The sequence below is a fragment of the Acipenser ruthenus genome, chromosome 3 (genome assembly GCF_902713425.1).
Source record: "Acipenser ruthenus chromosome 3, fAciRut3.2 maternal haplotype, whole genome shotgun sequence".
Taxonomy (NCBI): Eukaryota; Metazoa; Chordata; class Actinopteri; order Acipenseriformes; family Acipenseridae; genus Acipenser; species Acipenser ruthenus.
This window is the reverse complement of record NC_081191.1, coordinates 85,781,934-85,805,518: the sequence shown is the minus strand read 5'-3', so window position 1 is coordinate 85,805,518 and position 23,585 is coordinate 85,781,934. Positions and strand designations below refer to the sequence as shown.

General features: G+C 36.9%; 1 protein-coding gene across 4 annotated transcripts in view; it reads right to left on the bottom strand.

Moving 5' to 3' along the window:
- LOC117394182 (sodium/potassium-transporting ATPase subunit beta-1-interacting protein 3-like) overlaps positions 1–23,585 on the bottom strand; it is a 137,727-nt gene that overhangs the window by 76,009 nt on the left and 38,133 nt on the right. For all 4 annotated transcript variants that reach the window (XM_059018185.1, XM_059018170.1, XM_059018177.1 and 1 more), the window contains exon 2: positions 4,289–4,426. In XM_059018185.1, coding sequence (XP_058874168.1) covers positions 4,289–4,426 — 138 coding nt within the window. The remainder of the gene's footprint in view (positions 1–4,288; positions 4,427–23,585) is intronic.

Sequence of the window (23,585 nt, the reverse complement as noted above, 5' to 3'; positions counted from 1 at the left end):
AGACAAAGACTGCCCATTCACAACACCACTCATGCAGCATATCCACAAAACAGTACAGGTGGGGCTGATCCTGGATGTGGTTTTGTGAGTGGTTTGGGAACTGACTTTATTTCTGATTGGTCCGTTTCACTCTAGTCACTCGTGACTGGCGGGAAAAATAGAACACATTTCTATTCTTGTGGTTGGACATCCGGGACCTCTTGCATTGTTCCCATAGCAACCAGCGTCTGGGGTGAAAATAGTCGAGTTACCCCCGTATAATCCAAAACAATGTGAAGCTGGTTGGGTGTAGCAAACATATGCTGACGAAGGGCAACAAGCCTTCATGCCACCGCTTTCCGAAGGACGAAGTTTGAAAGGAAAGGTGGATAAATGCTTTGAAAAAGCTGAGGAGGGACGGGTCCCAATGGGACGTAATATGATTTATGGTTTAATCAGTTATTTTCTTTATATTAGTGGGTGTGTCTGCCTCTTCTCTTATCCAGCACTACTGAATCTACTATGTGGTTTTGAGATCGCTAATTCCCCTGTTTAAACTAATTGTGTATTGATAAACAATGTGTCCTGACTTGGTGCTCCTGGTGTTTTTTTTATGTGATTTTCACATTCTCTCCTCCTTTACAGTAAATTTATATGAATGGATTCCGGACCCTCTGGTTACAAAGGTGGTGGCAGTTGCACGCTATCGATTAATTAATCCAGTATCCGATAAACATGATTAGAGTATTCAAGACATTTCAGTTTCCAAAAAATCTCCCTTCTTTTGGAAGCTCAGTGTTGACAGGTAGGCCCCTTATGTATAATACAATCTATTATAACTAACACACCAGGTGTCTCGATGAGGTAGATGTAGATATCTGGAAACTGCACCTCAGGCCATTTCGTTCGGTCATTTACCAAAGCATCTGCTGGGAGCTTGTAGGGACAGTTTTTGAGATTTGTAGCCGATGACTTCGCTGCATATCTTTCCTTAGCGACATTTGACAGGCTGTCCATGTAATTGTACATATCTCAAGTGGATTTTTTAATTATTATTATTTTTATTTATTTAGTTGTTGTCGCTTGAATTAAATATATTATAGGCTACTGTTGTGTTCACAAACTGCTGTAATTGCCATAGGCTTTATAGGTTGCCATAGGTTACCATAGATTGTTTTCACCCCAACCGCTGGTTGCTAAGCGGAGGTGACGTGGTACCGATCACAAGAATTCCTGTGGAGTCGCTCTCTTCACCAAGACAGCCACTTGCGTCGCTCGCAGTCCGTGTAGACACACCCCTAGATTCCAGTCACTTCTAAATTATTCACTCGCATCGCTCGCTTCCAGTGTAGATCCACCTTAACAAGTAAAATTTAGGCTGTTCCTGTAGGCTATTGGTAGCAATACTGTAACATAGTGTCATACCAAATGGCTGATAGTGCAGCTATTTTTATTTTGAACTTGTTTTCTGAATGACCATTTTTCATTAATGAAGTGGAGATTTTAGATATTGTTAATAGGAAATGCATTGTCTTTTAATGTAGAATGGAACAAAATACAAAATGCTGTTGTTTTTAAAATCACAGATCTTGTCCTCCTGAAGTTGCTGAAATTTAATTTCTGTACAAGAGGGATTTACAGTTTTTCTCGATTGCTAAAAAACTTTTAATGAAACTGGGGTCCACTTGATCTCCATTATAACCTAATGAGCACAACAGTATTCTTTTTTGCAAAACAGTAAGTAATTTCTCTTTGTTTTCACACACAATGCAAATGCTAAGCACATTTTTGCAAAACAGTAAACACAACTCTCTACAAAAGACGCAAAACTCAGTTGAGTAAATCACGTTAAAAAAAAATAAAACATTTGGTCACAGCTGATACAAATTACTCCCATGAATGTGAACCTCTTCTGCACGTGTGCAAAACTTCTTTGCACAATTGTTCAATCGGCAATCAGTCCTTATTCATGCATAAAATAGGTCACCTCTGAGTTGCTGTTTGCAAGAATGGACCAAGTAAGAGGCCGAGGGCGAGGGCAAGGACAAAGGAGAGGTAGAGGGGCCCATAGAGGAAGAGGGGTTCAGATGTGTGGTGGTGGAGTAGCTCAAAGGAGAGGTAGAGGGGCCCATAGAGGAAGAGGGGTTCAGATGCATGGTAGTGGAGTAGCTCATAGGGGAATAGAAAGAGCTAATGTTTCAGATGAAATTCGTGCCACAATTATTGACCATGTTGTCAATCATGGCTTTTCCATGAGAGAGGCTGGGCAGCGGGTCCAGCCCAATCTTAGTAGATCAACTGTGGCATCAATAGTAAGAATATTCAAGAATGAGAATAGGTAAGTTACAATGCTATACCACACTGTATTTCAGTATTACTGTACTGTATACAGTACAACATTTGTGTAAAACAGTTGTTCTGTCAATGCCCTTCATGTGACCATCAAAATGTCACAGTTTGTACATATTTACTGTATTTATAGAATTCAAAGACAACCACATGCTGGTGGCAGAGGTAAAGTCTTCACTACAGCACAGGAGGCTGCCATAGTGGATATGGTTGTTACCAACAGTTCCATAAGATTGCGAGAGATCCAGACTGCAGTCATTCAAGATCACAACATGTTCAGAAATGTCAACAGTGTGAGTTTGGCCACTATTGATGGGGTCCTTAAAAGACACAAAGTGGGAATGAAACAACTTTACAAGGTCCCATTCCAAAGAAACAGTGACAGCGTGAAGGAGACTAGACTCCAGCATGTACAGGTAAGGGTTTGTCACTGTAATGCCTTTTCTTACAGTAAAACATTGCATTGCATGCAGTTGGAATGTTTAACAATGTATTTACTTTATGTATACATAAATACTGTGTTTCTATTGTATTTTTATCTTACAGAATAATGGAGCTTGAAGTAAACTCAACACCCCATACATTCATTTATGTGGATGAAGCCGGCTTCAACCTTTCAAAAGTAAGGAGACGAGGGAGGAACCTCATTGGTAAGTGGGCCAGCGTAAATGTGCCAGGGCAAAGGGGTGCAAACATCACCATGTGTGCCGCTAGCTCCAGCGATGGTGTTCTTTGCCATATCTCTACAATTGGCCCATACAATACAGAACGTCTCCTAACATTTCTTGATGCATTGCACCAGAGAGTGGTACCACCAGAAGAGAGAGGGCTGGTGAGGTCTGACATGTCCCGCTTCGTCATCATATGGGACAATGTTGCTTTCCAGCACTCCCGTCTGGTTACTGAATGGTTTGCAGCCCACCCACGAATGATGATGCAATTTCTCCCTCCGTACTCTCCTTTTCTCAATCCAATCGAGGAATTCTTCTCTGCGTGGAGGTGGAAAGTTTATGATTACCGTCCACATGACCAGATGTCCCTCTTAGACGCAATGAATGCCGGTTGTCTGGCAATCACTGCAGAGGACTGCCAAGCATGGATGCGCCATGCAAGGAGATTTTTTCCTCGCTGCATTGCCTTTTTTGACATTGCTTTGTTTTTGCAGTGATTTGTTAGCTTGGTGTATTTTATTTTTATTCTCTGTATATACAGCATCATTGAATTTGTAAAGGACAAAATGGAAAAAGGTAAAATAAAGCCTTTTGTTTCTGGGTATTCATGCTCTTGAGTGACATTCTTTCTGCATTGGTCATCTTTGCTAAAATCATTTTAGGAAAAAAGAATACAGCCCATGCTGTGATAATATGTTTACTTGCCTTTTATGGTACATACTATAATTCTAGTATCAACAAATGGCACAGACACATAAAAGAGGGTTAACCATGTTAGGGTATATTGATAGTTGTAGTTAGTATTTATTGGGCCATTGTGTAACGATTGATTGAAATAACTTTTCATTAAATAACAAGTTGTATGTTTTGATGGAGTTAGTTGATTTTGTGTCATGTATTTAATGTTTTGAGAGTCTTAGTGTATTTTGCAAATTACATTTCATTTCACAAGTCATTTTGGCCAACGTGTTTCAGTTTGGGGCTACATGTTAATTGTTTTGAAAAAGTTAATTTTATTTGGAAAAATGTGCTCAAGCAATCAAGAAAAACTGTATTTTAGCTTAATGGAAAGCAACATTTCTTTATCCTTTCTGTATCCTGCTTGTGTAGATAACAGTGATTTTTAATTAGCAATGATTGCTGTCAGTGGGTGCACTTGACTAGTCACACCCAGTCCAATGCAGAGTGTATCTATCAATAGAGGGTTATACCTTGGATCCAAAGAGTTGCCGTGCTTTGTATCAATGCCCATCCCCACCCCCTTCCAAAAAAACAATAAAGAGACTTACCACCACAATATATTTCGGCCTGTACTGAATGGTTCCAAACAGGCCCAAGATGACAATTATTATGTGAAGAAAGTTTCCTAGAATAGGAGCCCATTGGTAACCAAGGAAATCAAAAATCTGTCTCTCTAATGCTGCCAGCTAGAAAAGGAGGAGAGAGAGAGAGAGAAAGAGAGAGAGAGAGAGAGAGAGAGAGAGAGAGAGAGAGAGAGAGAGAGAGAGAGTTAATATCTGCAGTTTATATCCATAGTCTGGCTTCTTTGTACCAGGAGAATGCACAGTTTATGCAATGAGCTTTAGCTACGATACTCTCATCATAAACATGCTATCTAAATCAGTTATTATGACAAGCCTCAACTAAAAATATATTTAGCTTGCCCTTTTCCTAAACAAAAACCCTATCCTGGCAAAATATTGCATTGCAGGCTAAGACTCTGGATTCAGCACTTTTAAGATACTTTTGGTTACAAAATGTAAAGACAGTGTGAAATAACTGCTTGCTTTCAAAGCTTTCCAGCAGAATCAATATATTTATTCAAAGGTCCTTTATGTAGCATTATTCAAACAATCACACAACAAATTCTAAACGAGCAAAAAAAGAGTTTTCCCCTTTCATTTTTATTTATTATTTTTTTTAAAGCTCCATTGAATGAGTTATCAACAGCCTGCAGATATCTGGTGCATGATGTTTTTTTCTTATTATAAAAAAAAAAAAAAGGAAATCCTAAAATGGCCAGTGCTGAGCTGTCTGGAGGTCAAACTGTAGGTTTTGCCTGCTGCAATGGATTGTTTGCTTATTTTACACCAATTTCCCTAAGTGAAGTGCCAACTGAACATCTCTAATCCATTTTCCTACACTAGATTCAGTATGCCATCCAGACACATGCCGTTATCAATGTTTAGTTCAATTGTTTACAATTTCTTACCTCAAAGACACCACTGAAAGTGCAGCACTATAATGCAATGCTCTCCTGTGGACCCCTTTAAGGAAAATATGTAACTGTATTATTCATATAGAAAGCATGGGCGACCAACATGGAAGAGAGAGTAGCTCTATAGTACCTTTCAAAACATTGCAAAGTGAAGAAATGTATTGAAAGTTCAGCTGCTGAATGAGTAGGGGACTGTTTACAGCATATATATATATATATATATATATATATATATATATATATATATATATATATATATATATATATATATATATATGACACTATGATGCAGTGTCAGAAGTGCACACTGCCCCTCGGGGACCTTGAACAGCCAGCCTCTCCCATTGCACGTTTCATATCTGCCTTGGACAACAGCTGCCGTCAATTAGACACAGCAAGAAACTAGGAAAGCTGAAGCTTAAAGCAACTTGACCACCTGAGCCCCATTCTTTCAACCATTGTATGACTTTTAATAGGTAATTTGTCATTATTTCCCCCAACTATTAAGGCATGCACTGCTGCTGTAGACATCAGGAGATCTCAGTGGAAAGAGTGATAACAGATACATTGCTGGCCAGTTGGGGCTGCCCATGCAGAAAGCTGTAGCAAAGTTATATGTTTGTTTAGTGACAAGAGGTTACTTAATAAACAGGCTTAACAAAGGATGATATGGTTATTTATTGTTGCCGTGGACAAGACTTTCACATGTGACTGGGCCCAGTAGAATACAAACCTAATTCTATAAATGTTTAAACATTAGGATTTTATGAACCTTTGTAACCACCCAGAAAAATCATCATCTACTGTATATAGCACTCAGTCAATAAGGGACTGTACAGTATTGTCTTGTCCAATGGAACCGAGTAGTCACAAAAATCCCTATATATATATATATATATATATCTTTTTTAAAAGGCCATCTGGTGCTTCTGTGTTCGCAGAAAGCAGCACAGTCTGAGGTAAGCCTGCATCCAAATCTGACATCCCTGATGTATTTTCATTCATTTTATGTTTTTGTTCCCTGCCGTTATGCACCTGGTTTCCACTGAGCCAGGCAATCAGCCTGTGTGACACAGAACACAGATACCAGAATAACCACCCAGTGCCTGGGCAAGCCATGCAGTGAAACAGCCACTAACAATCTATTATTATAAGCTTTCAAAAAACAAAAACAACCCAATGTTGCTTTCAAGTTTCTCATTTTAAATTGGCAGAACTTTATAATTTTACACTCTATTTAAACTATAATGCACATTGTGATTGTGATTCTTAAAACACGCCAAAGCCATACAGTTCCACTCAGTCAGGCAGCATCAATTACTGTGAAACACAAACAAGTAACTCTAAATCAGAGCAGAAGAGCTGGAAGGAAAGGACTGCTTGAAGGGCAGTCTCTTCCAGAATTAATTTGATGTTTATGTATTACTGTTTTATCAAAGCTTAGATGTCTTAATATTAAAACTCATAGAGATTTTATCCTGCCAAAATGACCCCCTCCAACAGGCTTGTCAACTGAGTCATCACTCCCTAGAAAAAGCAGAGCTCTCTTTTCATGATGACCTGCAGATCCCATCAGCAATGAATGACCTGCAGGCATCCACACTTACATGGCAACTACTGACTGCTCAACTCGAATTTGCTTTTTGCCTTAGACCAATCAGGTATAATTGCTGTTGATGTGGTGCTGACATTTGTATGAGGGATAAATAAGAAAACTTGGATTTCTTGCAGGACTTAAAATAGCAGACAATACTAGATACAAGGCAATGCATTAGACATGTAACAAATTGGACACTAAGAATGCATTCAATATAAGTAAATGCAAAATGTATCTTGCACAAAGATTCTGGTCTTCAAAGAGAGGGGACAGCAGGGGCCTATGGAGGAGCAATGTTCTGGCAACTTGTGCCTTTTTCAACTCAGTGTTGAAAGATAGCTGCCAGAAGTGTACCCTTAATCTGACATTGTAACAAAGAATTGAAAGGTAAAAATAATAATTCAGTTGATGAAACTCCCACCACCTTAATTATTTTATTTGAAAAGAATAGAATGTATCTATCAGAAACAGATTTGAAATAGGTCCTGAAATAGGTGTCACCCACAGAGAATGAATAATTCACAGCATGATCACTTTATACTCCTATTTGAAATTAACTGGATTCTTATATTTTACTTCCATGTAACATAAGTATAGTAACATATCCAAGGGTTCTCAGTAAACCAAATAAACCAATTTATTGTATTCTACAGCAGGTGCGAGGGGATTTGAGGGATACAGCTTCCAAACCACTAAAATGGTACAACCAGTGGTGGTACAATATTTCTTGATATTTGGTCCTTCAGTACATACTGAGGTAGTGACCAAAATAATGGTTTTCCACTATACACCTCAATTCCAGTAAATTGTTGTGTAATTTATTATTTTTAGTTAGTAAACACGTGGGTTTTTTTCTTTGGAAAATCTCCACCATGTCAGCAGTATACTCTCAACTATGAAATGAATTAATATCCCAGCTCTGCAGTAGCAGCATCCTAAATTAAATATATCCACAAACTTGAACTGAGTTCTGTGCTTGTAAAGCAGATATTGGTAAACTTCTTCTACGCATAAATGTATCAATTTGTCCACCTGAAGTGCATGCATCCTCTTAGTACCACAAAATGTTAAATTAAATCTTAAAAAGGATGTTCAGTTGGCACTTCACTTAGGGAAATTGGTGTAAAATAAGCAAAAAACATGGATTTTAATTAAAAGGTTCTCAACCAATACCCTACATGCACTGCTGAAACTCCTAGTACCCCCAACGGGACAGGGATTCAATTCTAAGAAGCAGAAGGAGTTTATCACCCTCGCCAGCATGTTTTTCTTTTCTTTTCTTTTTTTTTTTACTTCTAAAGGTAATTCCCATTAGTCAGTACATCCTTTATCTTCATCTTTCAGCTCGTGTCTCCAGAATGAAAAATGAATAACAAAACAGGCAAGAGCCAAGAAAAGCAGCTTATTGCAGCATTCCGCTGTCAAGAATTACTGGCATGTTTACCCATACCAACATATATACAATTTGTTCTGCTGGTAAATTGAACAGAAAATGCTGACATTATTAACAGCATACAGGAATGAGTTATGATATTTAGGATAGGCGATATTTAGGATAGGCCTGTGAAGCAAATCGAACAATAGAAAATACTTTTTTATGCACAGCTTCCAGTTTTTTATGTATTTTGTTTTCAATTGACTGTAAGGTAGATTAGTTTAAGACATACAACTATATTTACCAAGCTGTTGCTCTTGCACAAATTTAAATACAAAAGCAGTCTGAATATTACAAGCTAGCCCCTAAATGTATATTCAGAGGTGCTAGTTTCAAGTTTAACCTTCAAACACAAATTGATTCAGTACCAACTTAGCTGAACTGCCAAACTTTGCACTTGAGTTAGTAATCGGTTAGTTAGTTAGTAAAAAGTGTAGCCTGGGTAGAATTCATAAGTCGTTCCCTGGTATTAATGCATTTACATATTGCTCAAGTATGGGAATCTGATTTCTAAAGAGTCAGAACTAAGTATTGTGAGGCTGCTGACATTACTATGTTGTTTAAGTTAAACAGCAGCAGCTGCAGCCTCCATCCTGTCCAAGAGCCCGCAGGCACTGAGAAGTGAAATTCAAGGACAGCAATAACCACCGCCACAGGTTTCATTTTTAATGGATCAGTTTAGTTTCCAGATCACCTTTGGAAAGGTTAAAGATAAGGCTACCAGATTTCTGGGTGGCTCAACTGGGACACATGGTGAACCGGTGTTCTTATATATTCTGTGCAATATGAACGGTACATTCGCAAGAAATTATTATAATTGTTTCATTCCTCTTTCTGCTCCTGCTCTACTCTTTATCGGTGAAGCTTTGTCTATGACTGGCTTTCTGGACTTCACAAAACACACACTTGCCTTTAGACATTGCAATTTTCATTGCTCATTCCACGTGTAGCCTACGTGTCTACTCCTGTGTCAGTCAGCTGGTATTAAACCACTGAAATATACTTAATCTGGTAGAGGCACATGCTGCTGACAAGGTAATCCAGAGCAGCAAAAACAATATTCCTCTGCCAGGAAAATATCCGTCAGCCCAGCCAGTGCCTGGGACCAAAATTTGAAACCGGGACAAAATCACGATTTTCACAATTTCTTCAGGATACTTGGACAGCCTTTCTGAAACTGAAACTGGGGCTGTCCCGGACATTTTTTAATTATGATTATAAGGATATCATTTTAGTTGCTCTGAGTAGTAGAATTGTTAAACATTTAATGATAATCTAGTTGAGGTATATTCATGAATGCCATTTGTTTCCCTCACAAATATCAATAACAATTTGATTTGTGTAGAAAATAAAAAAGCAATCTAGACAACATAAAATATGGATATCTGCAATATGACCCCATCCAGAATACAAGAACATAAGTAAGGTTGCAATCCACCATTAAAAGGCAGTGTAGTTATACAGTATTTACTGGGTATAATACAATGTTTATGTTTACTGTAAACATTTAGAAGATTACAGTTTGAGAAAACAATAACAAGGATGTACTAAATGTGGCATCAACACTAGATTGCTATACCATATGTATGTTGGCTTCTAATTGGGTCTTTAGGGCTTCACTACAGTATGTGTGTAACAGTGATGCACACCATTTATGAATTTGTTTTTATAATGTAAGCACTTTTATCAGTTGATCCCCATTTCCCATTCACCAGTAAACCTTTAGATGTCACTGCCATGGCACCTGAATGTAATTAGAGCCATTATCTGCTTTACACACCCTAGCCATGAGGAAGTTCTTCCTAGGCAGTCATAAGTAAGTTCTTTCTGGGCAACAGGAAAAGAAAAGTCTGAAATCAAGTTATAAGTGTTTTCTAATCCCTAAGTTTCTATTGTACTTTAGTAAGACTACATGGCCCAGATCTCATAGCTGGCTGCACCACAACTCTGTCAAGAGGTTGGCTCAATGGAAAGCCACATTTCTTGGCATAATCATTAAAGCCATTTTAAACAGCATGTGTGCAAATCTCGACTTTCCTTCATAGGAAAACCAAAATGTGCGTGACAGCCTATACTAAGTATTCCTACAACATATGCAGTGTATAGGAAACGTTGTGGGGACAGTATTACAAATTAAGAATATAGACAGACGCAGTGAGTGCCACATTGCCCAAGGTCCTTCACTCATGGGATGGTTGAGAGACAGTTAATATATGTTTTATGTGACTGCACACATCACTAAAGCAGCTGTTAAATCTGAATAAGTCCTACATCCCTCGGGAGGACCACTGTACATTTGTGAAATATCAAGAAGTGCTCAGTGTCAAAAATGACTAATTTACCATCAATAGGTAAAGTGCCTTTGAAAGAAAAAAGTTTTCAAAAACTAAATCACAAGTGAGGGCATCTGCCAGCTTCTCAAAGGGTACTTTACCACACAGCAAAGACGTACCACGTCTCTGTAAAATATCTCTCCTGTTAAGATACTCAGCCTGCTGTACTTCAATAGCAGAACAGGGCTGGATAAGGGCGTCTACTAAGAAATAAAATAAATAAACAACAACAACAACAACAACAACAACAATAATAATAATAACAACAACAAGATAAAGAAAAATGCCCACTTAGTATTATTATTATAAAAAATGCTTCTCTGTGAAAGATCTTTGGCATGACTTCTGCCATTGGTCAACTCAGCAGGAATGAACTACACAAGGCTAAGGCAAGGCTTAAGTAAGGAATAAAGAACTTTGAGTTGTTCATGCCACTTAAAACATTTCTTCCTAATTGATGCTTGTTCAATAATGAGATTCAATTGATTGTTAATTTGGCAATTGGGTTTGGTTTTTGCTCTTTTGTTACGCTTAGCTCAAACAGTTGAAATGTTTGTCTCTCATATTGTAGGAATGGTGTCATGAGTTCCTCTGAGTTTAAGTTTGAATTCCCACTTACACAGAAGTGTCTGTTGTAACTGAAGATAGTAGCAAGGACTATGTTTTAGCTGTAGCACATGAAAGTGGCATTAGAAAAATATAAATGCAAAATTTTGCCAAAACTAAAACAGATGAAGACCTAAATATCATTGCCAGTGATAGGGTTTCATACTCAGGCAAATTTAAGTGGGCTGTAAGCTTGTTTAAACAATGGTTAAAACGAAATATATGCAAAAGCTATATGAAATGCTAAACTGAAATCGCAAGCCCTTTTCCAAGTGTTAGGTTTGAAATGTGTAACCCTACTTTTTTTTGGCGGTGGACTTCTCATTTTGTCTTGTTTGTTGTGAAGTGTTTTTTTTCTTTTTAGAGAAATTGACTGTCTATTTCCAGTTTAAGTTTGCAAAACAAATAATGTATAATTAATGGTAAATGTACCTCTGTTTGACAATAGGAAAACACCCATTAGATCGCAATTGATTGCACTTGTATAAAAATATTACAGCGTACAACTTTCAATGTGACTGTGTACCAATTTCTGACATCACACATGTCATGTTTTGTAATTCTCTGGCATTTTAATGGTAATGCAATTATGTATACAAATATATTTATTTTAAAACTGCTAATTCCATCTGGGGGAGACATACCATTTTAAACCGATTGCTGCCTTCAGATGCGCAGTTCCTAAGTACATTGCTCCCTTGTTATTTCTTTATTCAATAATTCACAAATATAGTTATTCATTTAGGCCACGTTCACAATAAATACTTCACTGTGTAAGAACCCTTCACTAACTCACATATCCCAATATTTCACAATTCTTTTATGTGTAGCAGAATAACCAGGGAGCACTGTACGTAATGCAATGCAATGGCTAGGAAATGCTTTTAAATGCTGACAAATACCTAGCATCCGAAACATTTGTTATAATAAACTTAATATAACTGGAAGTAAAAGGGTTCAGATAAACCTTTGACACATTTGGTAGAGATAGAGGATGGTTTTGTAGCACACATCCTGAAGTGTTTTTTTTTATTTCACACAAAATACTTCTGTATTGATAGAGTGTGTGGTGCAACCACAGATTTTATCATCACCAAATAGCAGCAACCCATAGTGACCACTGTTGACAACCTACTAAATAGCATATAATTCCAACACATGATGGTACTACAAATTATCAAAGAAGGTTAGCTGGTGGCAGCTAGATTTAATACTAGAAACAGATGTTACAGTGATGGAATACCTGTTTACAAAATTATCTTTAATCACCAGGTTCAGATCAACAAAAACATTATATTCTAGCAGGTCTCCAGCCTAGCTGAAGCCAGTTACTGAACACACAGATGTTTCAGTAACTAGTAAAAGAAGTTATGATTGAAAAAAGAAAATGCTGCATAAACTTTTTATTTCAAGGTCAAAATCTGTCTGGATGCCTGGGTTCAAATCTAGATCAAGATAAATTGGGTTACAGCAGTCACAACTCAGGTGGTTCAGGTCAATATTGAGATATGTTCCCAGAGCTACAAGAGAAAGTTTGCATGGCGCCTGTTCTTAACCGACACTGACATAGACAAGTACACTGTCTTTCAACTTTCGTAACCAGTAAATTCACAAGGCACCAACAAGAATAATGCCTCTGGACATAGAGAGGAGACATACCAGCAATAACAGTAACATAGGAAGCAGTACGGTGAATTAAAAATCCCTTATGTCTATTCCTGAAATTCATTATTCAATGACATGGGAGAAAAAAGAAATGTCAGCCATCTGCGACACTGTAAGCCCCCGTCCCAAGCAATGTAAGCTCTGACCTGTGAGCTGTCAAACACATATCTAGTTGTGATTGGGCAGAGTCCTGTCATTTTTACACCAGATTTAACCTTTGACTACTTTGATTGGACAACGCGTGTGAACGTACTGTTCAAACCCACATGCAATGACACGTCGAAGCCGAAGATTAATATTGAAATTTTGGCCTCAGCTAATTCTAGTATTACGGGAAAAGGAAAAAAGAAGTAAATATTTTTTTTCATTTGTCCTACTGCCTTTAAACCAGTGGTTTTCAACCTTTTCATCTCAAGTACCAGTGTTTCCAACAGGGACTACCAGGTGTACCAGTAACTATGTGCAATCTAAAGCCCGATTCGCATTTACCTAAAAATCACCAGGATTTTACAGGACATCGTGACCTTCTGTAAAATATGAAACTCAGGTGTCCTGTGTCTTTTTACTGCAGTGTGAATCGACCATGTCAGTATTATGTTACAATCGATATAGCATTTCCGGGGTATTCGCCTCAAAGCATTACTGTACCAGCCTTTGTAATAAACCATAACATAATATTCAAATTGGTACGATCTGTCCTGAGATTCTACAGTTCAGTAAAACACAACGATTGGGCATAACCAAATTGGGCACGGGTGAAAAATACACATCACTCAAAGTTTGGAAAGTTTGGCTTTGGAAAAGAAGGTACAATGAAATTAGTTTCACTGTTTACAAATCATGCACAGAAGCGCCTTCTCTGACCACAACGTGGCATTTCATTTTGAATGTACTGATGTTTTCTTTTTTTTTCGTCCTGTTGTAAAAATGAAGGTGGTAATTATGGTCTACATCATCATATGGAAGGAAACGTAAATGGATGGAGACGCATATGGATCAAATTAGTTTACTGTAAAGCTACGTCTTAGTTGGTGCTTATCTTGGCGAGAGCCGAGTTCAAATCAGCATGAAGTTTTAACATCTACTCTCGTGTAATGGAAATCATGATAAAAACAAATCCATGTCTGGGAGGTAGTAGAAGTCTTCTGCCCTTTGACAAAGGACACCTGGTTTTTAGTCCCTTGCGAATCATGCTTTAACGGCTCTTGTAAAACCGAGACCTATATGTACTCAACACATTTGCAATGAAAAACACTTGGGTCTTGGGGACCTAAACATCAGGTAAGGTAGGTTATTATTTCTGCTGTTTAATTTGTATGTTTGATAACTGCATAGTAGTGTTTCTAAATGTGATTGTGAGGTGAAACATCACGGTTCTTAATAGGGCGATTTTGAGTTCACTGATTTCAAGTTTGGAGTGCAGTTAATTTTTACTTACAAAACATTTTTTTATAAAATATTACCTATCTGCAAAAATCTCCATTCCCCAAAACAAAATCCTGACCACATCACTGTCCATTCCCAACCAAGGCCCATCAGCAGCCATCTCTTGGTCCAGGGATTAATTAATTCTGCTTTTTCAGTTTTCAATTGTCTCCAGCCAGTAATAACATGTACCCCTCACTGACAAGAAACTTTCATACTGCTGGGCACAGTTGAGATTCATGTTTCTCTATTGAACCTCAATCCCAGTTCAGACGTGAACTCAAAACCTTTTGATGCATAGGATCATCACACCACTGCTCAAACACACAGTTTCTACATTACAGAGCCCCAAGTGTGAAAAGCCATCATAACATTTAAAAATGTTTTTGGGGGGAGGGGGGGGGAGGGGTGGATTAAAGTGTAAAACATAAAACATCTTACATTATATTGCTGAGGTTTTTATGTTATTCTATGCAATGATTTTCAACTTGCCATTACTATGCCATTGATATTCTGGAAATATATTGAATTAGGTACACTGTTCTATACAACGGTATGGATTACACTAAATATGCACACTGAACAATGAGGGACTATGGCTTTCAGTGTAATGGAGTTCAGTGCAATTGGTTCAGTGCAGAGCTATTTCTAAGAAACAATTTCTTCTTTCAGGTCTATACAAATCCAGAGTTAATAGTAAAAATGCAAGTTAATTCAATAGAGTGTAATTTGTCATATGTCCATTGAAACTGATTTAATTTAAGACAACCAGCATTTGTGTTCCTGTTACAAGTTCATGTAAAAAGCACAATTAATCAAATTTATCATGGAATTATAAAAAAAATAAAAAAGATGTGCAGTCTTTAAAGATCTATATAAATAGGACCCTACATCACAAAAAAATGATCTGGACTGTGAAAATAAAAAATGAAAAAAATATCTGAACATGAAAACTTCTTCCCAAAGGCTGCTAGTATTGTATGACCAAATCAATTTACAAAACCAAAAATAGCCATGTAAAATGTAAAGGATCAGTCAAAAAAAGGCCATGAGTGTCTTGTCAGTTGTGCTTGCTATATATGTGTATACGAAATGCAAAACAAAAAATGTACTAACTACACGACATACAACAACATTCATTGTTAAGTCAGAAACCTGTTATCAGCAAATGCACAAAGCTTTGTCTGCAGTTGAAGCGGCTTTAGACACTATCTCTAGGGTAACAGTCATCTAGAGACCACAGACTTTAAATACAGATTAAAGAGGGCCTCCGAAACAGCAGGGGCTTGAATTATACACTAAGAAGAACTGCCAGGAAGAGAGTGAGAGCCTTTTTCTACACCGGAAGATTTTTTTGCAATGCTCATATTTTTGCGCGTACACTTGCTGTAGGTTCTATTTGATAGTAGTCCACCATGCACTGTATGTTTAAAAGAATGTGTTATGCCTCATTACAATTGCTAAAAAATATAAAACATATACATTGAACACACACACACACACACACATATATATATATATATATATATATATATATATATATATATATATATATATATATATATATAGCAGAGCTTGAAGTTTCCAAGTTTTATTTTTAACTAATTTAAACAAATTCTGAATCAATTCTGTTTCTTAATTAAACAAAAAAGCTGTTAATTACAAAACAATGTAACTTGTTTTAATTTTCATATCTTGACTGTGCCTGAATCTGTTTTGCCTTATTTCAAACAGAGCTGACAAATTACATTAATTGCTTATCCCCAATCCTACTTTTAACTCTCATTTAATTTTTGGAGTCGTATAATTTATCTTTGTGCTTTTGTTATTTTTCCCACCAGTTTAACAGAGATGTTCTGACAGATTTTCTTTTTAGCATAAAATACCCAGTACAGGGTGTACACTGATAGCAAGTCCTTCAGGGGCCTGTTCTGAGTATTTGCAATGTGCATGCTCCAAACATATCAAAGAGCATTTTGGGATATTGGAGGATGCAAACACAATCTTGTTCGGTATTACACAGTCCACACTCCTGACAACCGTACTACCTAAACAGCTCAAGACTACCTCCTGAAGTGGTCTAGAGTCCAGCTCACAAGTATGCTGTAGTGTAGATGCTAACTGTATTTAGCACCTTTAAGCCGGTTTAAGAGCAACAAATACATTTTAAATGCATAGTGTGGACAGGGCCTTACAAGTATTGAGCACAATGGAGCAGCTTACAAGAGAAAAGTATTAATTTCTGCATTTAACATAGCAGCTTCTACATTATCTGTGTTGGTCCCTGAAATAAATGAGATAATTCTGCTGAAAAGAAACAAATCATTTAATGTGTGCCCTGCAGCAATTATAACTATTTTCATAAGATGTGTACATTGCCGATAGACATTGATAAAGCAGACGCACTGTTCTGACTTTGGTCTTAGGCAAGAAACCTCAATGGATCACAGCTGCCAATGTGAGATATCCCCATTGAGGGGAAAAAAGAAAGACTGACCCTGAAGCAATCTTTATTTTATCACATTTTCTTCACTCCAACCCTCTTACTGTAGGTCTACACAATGTTCTCAGGGTGTTTCAGTCTGTCATCGATACACATTTCTGGCTAAGAAATCTATATTAATAGTCAAAACTCCATCACAGACTACTGAGATATGAAACTCAAATGAAAATGAGGAGATGCTTTTTCATCCTTACCTAGATGTTATGATAGGCAAAGTTAGCTTCAAGGTTCTACTCAATACGGCGGAGACAGAAATAAAGATGCTGAAAAATCTAATCATCATTGAAGTCAACTTTCTTAAAGCCAATACAAAATCCCTGCCATGGTATGTACACCTGAATATACTAAACATAAGATCCTAGCCACATTCCAAAATACATACACGCTTATACAGATTCTTAAATTATATTTATATAGTGAAGCAAGTACTGAGCTATTACAAAACACATCAAGACATTGCCCATAGCATATCCCATTTGCACCACGATCCTATCTTGATTGCTGGTGTGTATGGCCTGCTGTTTGAGTCATTACTCCCAGATGCCTCAGGCTTCCAAGGCATCACCAGTGACTTGTGAGCCTTTCACACACAACCATATCTAGATGAGGAGGGGAGGCAGTGTGGAGTAGTGGTTAGGGCTCTGGACTCTTGACCGGAGGGTCATGGGTTCAATCCCAGATGGGGGACACTGCTGCTGTACCCTTGAACAAGGTATTTTTCCTAGATTGATCCACTAAAAAAACAACTGTATAAATGGGTAATTGTATTTAAAAATAATGTGATATCTGTAAAATGTTTAATGTGATGTTTTGTAACAATTGTAAGTCGCCCTGGATAAGGGTGTCTGCTAAGAAATTAATAATAATAATAGCTGCTCTTTGACCAATACTAACAGATTGATGAAACCCAGAGGTATCCATAGTCATTGTTCATACCATCATCAAAAATGCATGACATCAAAACATAAATGTAATCTGAACCCCCTTTATTAGCCAGGCTCAGTATCATCATTCTGCGGGAGTAGCATTATTGGGATTTTTAGGCATCAGGGGTGCAAATCATTTCGGAAAACTTGTGCTAAACTGTTTTGAAAGTTTAGCACCAGAGAGCCTACTTATGCTAAATGATCAAACCCCACCCCAATCAAACCCCCATCACAACTTCCCACACGACATGGATGCACATGGATTAGGGAGTGGTTAACATGTAAAAAACAGAAAGTACTGATTAGAGGAGAAACCTCAAAATGGAGCGAGGTAACCAGTGGAGTACTACAGGGATCAGTATTAGGTCCTCTGCTATTCCTAATCTACATTAATGACTTAGATTCTGGTATAGTAAGCAAACTTGTTAAATTTGCAGACGACACAAAAATAGGTGGAGTGGCAAACACTGTTGCAGCAGCAAAGGTCATTCAAAATGATCTAGACAGCATTCAGAACTGGGCAGACACAGGGCAAATGACAATTAATAGAGAAAAGTGTAAGGTACTGCAAGCAGCCACTGAATGAGTTAAGTTTTAAATATGTGCGATATGTGGAGGCTTTATATACCGAACCCAGCATGGGACCGTCTGTATGAAAATGAACTGAGATGCATACAGAGCTGCACTGTATAAATAGAGCATCAGCCAAAAATACATCAGAGGCAGTGTGGTCCAGTGGTTGAAGTCCAGCACTTGTAACCAGAAGGTCATCAGTTCAAATCACACCTCTGCCACTGACTGACTTGCTGTGTGACTCTGAGCAAGCCACTTAACCTCCTTGTGCTCCATCTTGTGGATGAGATGTTAAATCCTATGTCCTATTGTAAGTGACTCTGCATATAATGCACAGTTCGCAGCGTACCTCTGTAAAGTGCTTTGTGATGGTGGTCCACCATGAAAAGGCGCTATATTATTAAAGATATTATAGTAAATACATTTTAGCTCAGTTTGGCAGATAGAAATGTACATTATGTGTACTGAAAAACCTTAGGAGGGACCAGCATCACAAAACAGAAATACTGTGCCCTCCTTTATTAAACTCACAGCACCAAGAACGAAATGATGAATTGAACCTATTACATGTTCTTGCTTTTGACTCCATGCCATCATTTATAAACATAACAGATAACGTGTTGGCCCAATTAAATGCAAAACTCTGATTTAAAATATTAGTTAAGATGTAAGGATAGTCCTTGTTGGAACAGCACCAACAACCCATTTGCCTGATTAGGGTGGCAGACCTGGATGAATTATACTGTACTGCTTTCTTAAGCTTATGATCTCTGTGTTGAATCCCTGCTTGCTAAAACCCTACTACAGTAAATACTGTGCATAGTAAAGCATTGTTGACAGTTGTATGGATCTAGTCACATCGTGGAGGAAGTTCACAACAACCTCAATCATAAACCTCTATATGCTCCAATAAAGTGGGGCTGAATGTGTAATGACAATATGAGGCAATGTTAGTTATAGTTCAGACAGACAACTGATTTTTTCTCAGTTATAATCCAACTAGATTCAAAAACAACCTTTGTTGCCCTATTTGCAACATATAAAAAAAACCATTTGCTTCTTATTAACCAATTGTAAGGTCTTTCTCGGCTTTTTTGTATCAGCTGGTAATATGTATGTATCTAACTACAATAACATCCTTCTCCTAAACTGCTTTGAGGACAATGAAAATGTTTGTACAGTATAAACACTCCTCCAGTTCGTATAAGTGGGAGTTTGTATAAACGTGGTTTAATTTTAAATTACTTATATTGACGCAGTATGCACACAACACACATTTTTTAAGCACTATATTTTTCAAGAGTGTTACCAATAACCAATGTAGACACAATAAAAAGACAATTACATTGCATATTTTGTCTTTTTATTGTTTTCTGGGACTCCCTTGTAAATGAGGCCTCGGTCTCAATGGATAAATCTCTGGTTAAATAAACAGATAAATCAATACAATTGTAAAAAAATAGAAAGGGTCCTCATAATCCCATAATAAGCAAAAGTTGATCGTGAAATACAATCTGAAACTTCTATAGGAGGCTAGGAGTGTGTAATAAAGTACTAGTTTGGTAAAGATTGGTGCAAAATCAACGCAGTTATTGTGTTCACCATGTAGCGTGTGACAGACAGACATGTGTTAATAACATATCTTTACTTTGTTTCCATTTCTTTTTCATTTATGACTGCAGTCTTTTAAATCACCAAGGCTGGACACTCACGTCAGAGCCCGTCCGGTTCAATTGATTTAGTCTTGATTTCGCCTGACGTCTTTCCTCCCTCACAGTTTTGTTTTGTTTGTTTTACAAGAAATAAAACTGAAATCTTATTTTCACTTGCAAATGCTGTGCTATTGTCTCCTTACCACCACCATCCTGTCACAGACCTCCATAAACCTCTACAAATAAAACCCAGTTATACAATAATAATAACCTAATTTGTAACTCATCTTTAACGCGCATAGAATCATTGCTCAAAGTACAATGAGAAAATCCAGGAAAATTGTCTTTGTTTTCTGCAGTGCAAAATCACTTAAATCCAAAAGTATTCCATGAAAGCTACAATGTTACAGGAAAAAAAGAAATGATTCAGTGATACAGTGGATTATTATTATTATTATTATTATTATTATTATTATTATTATTATTATTATTATTATTATTCGGTAGTGCTGAGATCAAATTCTGAATTCTTTCAAAATGTAAATGAATATTTGGTTAATCTTTAATTAATTATTAACTTTGGTCACCAGCAAGTGAAACCCTTTGAGAGTAATATATCCCTGGTAACCCATCAAATTACTGAAAGGAGCGAAACACTCTTATGTACATTAGAATATATTTGTTTATGCATTGATTTCCTTTGCATGAAATCTTTTTGCTACGGTCATTTATAAATAATATTTTATAAACAATTATGAACATTAGGGCTGTCACTCGATTACAGTTTTTGATTGGTTAATTTCCGGGGATTAGTTGATTTAATCCATGAACATTTTTAATAAAGGTAACGCTCTTTATAGTGGCTGTCCTGCAATACTTTAAAAAATCAATTATCAAAAAATAAAAAAATAAGCCCAATGGGAACATAATAAACTGTTGATTTAGTTATAAACCTCTGAGTGTTTTTTGTTTCCATGTTTGTGCATTGCTAATAATTTCGCTGTTTAGGAGTTACCCCAGAGTGGTTAAACAGTACGTGTAACTGTGCTGCTCTGGCCCTTGGGGCTTGTGTTACTGAGTTATCAGGTCCCTAAATATGTTTTGTTAGGGTAATAGGACGGAAATGTAATATTTGTTACATTTACTAAAATAAAAATAATAATAATGGTTTTAAAAAGACCAAATTCCCATTGGGCTTATTTTTTATTGATTTTTTTTTAGATTATTGATTTTTTAAGTGCTACTATGCAGGACAGCCACTATAAAGATCATTGCCTTTATTAAATGCATGGATTAAATCAACTGATGCCCATAAATTAACCGATCCAAATTTTGAATCGAGTGACAGCCCTAATTTTAACCTTCATGTTCTAATATAAGTTTGTTACACGAGTTACTTAGAATGTTTTTTTTCCTGTCACTTTCAAGGAACAGTAATGGGAAATTTAAATGTATATGTTGTGTATGGTTTTCTGTAACCATTTGTTCGGTGAGATTAAAAATGTTACAAAAAATGTGCGTTGAGGCACAGAGTACATCTGAGGTATCAGCATTCAAAATCCCTGATTTAGTTAAAGTGATTACAATTTCACAATGAATACTTTTTTAGTCGTAATACCTGTATATTAAAGCCTGGAGTGGGTAAAAGCCATTACAAGGTTGTTTACAGGTGGAAGGAGAATTTCTCTCCCTGAAAGAAATCTACAGGAAAACCCGAATGATCCAAAACGTACAAAATAGCGTGAGAAAAAGGTGAAATCTATTTTTATTTTTCAAAATGCAATCAATTGTTTCTAATCGGCCTTTCTGAAAAACTATCTGAGGCAAATGCTTAATGATGAGATGAGTATTTTAGTAACATAAATCCCTTGCTACGGTAGTAAACACAGTATTATGTTAGAGCTACAGTATCAGTATTATGAAAAAGATCAGCACTGTATGTTACAATTCGGTAAGTATGGATGGATGGATTGATGGATGAAGTGCCATCATGTGTTCTCAAAGTCAGATACTCTTAATAACTATTGCTAAAGACTTCCCTGTTCTCCTTTCATGACAATTGGATTTAAGTAATCTATAATAATAAACTGGCAGTTTATTCCTTACCTGCTTCACAAGGGCCACAAACTGGAGTTAGACTAAAAATATTCCATTAAAAATAAATCATTTCTTTATTATGCTGGTGATGTGTCACGCAGTCATTTTTAAAGAGTCTAAACTGACCCCCATTCACTGTGCTCACATGAAACAGAAAAATCTATTCAATTACAACCATGTGTTAAACACAATCATTTTCCCATTCAAAAAGGCAGATGCACACTCAATATTTTGTAATAATAATAATAATAATAATAACAAATCAAGTTAAAGGGATACAAAGGCACTCCTTATTTTACCCTGTTCTAACTCTTCACCAAGTACTAAAAAATATCTACAGTTTTCTGTGAATTTGATCTTTGACCATTTTCTCTGACTTTCATTAAACCTTCCTCCGCTCAGAAATCACTCTATTGGGACACTAGATGAACTCCACAAAGAGCTGTGGGAAACTGGCTTTGTGGAATCTAAGCAATTCTTAACTGAATGGCAGGTCGATTCACACATTGTCATATTAAAAAGTAAAAGAAATAATCAGAATGACTTTCATTTGAATGCAGGTACTACACATGTTTCACACAATCCTCTATTGTTTTTATAAATTGTACCATGGAACTTTCTGTTGAAGAATTGTATTTGACAGAGTTAATGTAGCTGGACAAGGCTGGCTAGCATGAAGGTTAGGCTATATCTAGCGCTGATTATCTGTGAGGCTCAAATCTTCTTGAAAATTAAAACCATGTGTTACTTACTGTTCTCAAAGGGACAAAAATCATAGCATTATGTGGGTTTTGCCACTGTTATTCTGAGGCCATATCTAGCAAGAAACAGCACCGTTGTAGGAAGCAGCATAGTTTTTATACCATCAAAATATGGACCACTATGTCTTTAGCTTTGTTTAACTGGCAAAGAGCTTGCGTGAAATAGATAACAACTTTTGAACGCTACTGTCATTCTTATTTCTGTAGAGAAATTGTAAAAGTGGCACAATGGGCACATAATAAAAAGCTACAGGCATTCAGCTTTAAGAGGCACTATTCAGTTAGAACTCTTAAGAAACACAGAGCATTGTACTAAGGCTGAGGCAATGCATCGATTTATTCTATCTTTTGACAACTATCGATTGTCAAGCCTGTGCATTGTTTTTGTGTAAAGAGTTTAGCAAAGGAAAGTTTTTATTTATTTATTAAATTTGGAATCGGCAATTATGTTTTGCATTAAGCGCAGAGCTTCTCTGCTCCCCTCAGGTCTGACTCTCTGAATCTGCATGCGATTGAGCTCACCTTCTCCCCCCTGCCCCGTCCCCTGTGAGTGTTTACTGGTGGGATTGCATCTGTGCAGAAGTCTTCAGAGTAACAGAGCAAGTTAAGAGCATTGTGTCATGTTTACAAATGCTGTATCAACCGAGCTACAGTGCCTTCCGATGTTTGGCAATTCAACCCATTCACAATATCAAGCCATCATTTTATTGTGTGTGGGTGTAACGAGTGTCATTAATTAAAAAAATATATATAACTATATACCATCGTTATGAATCTTGAATAAGAAATATTGCA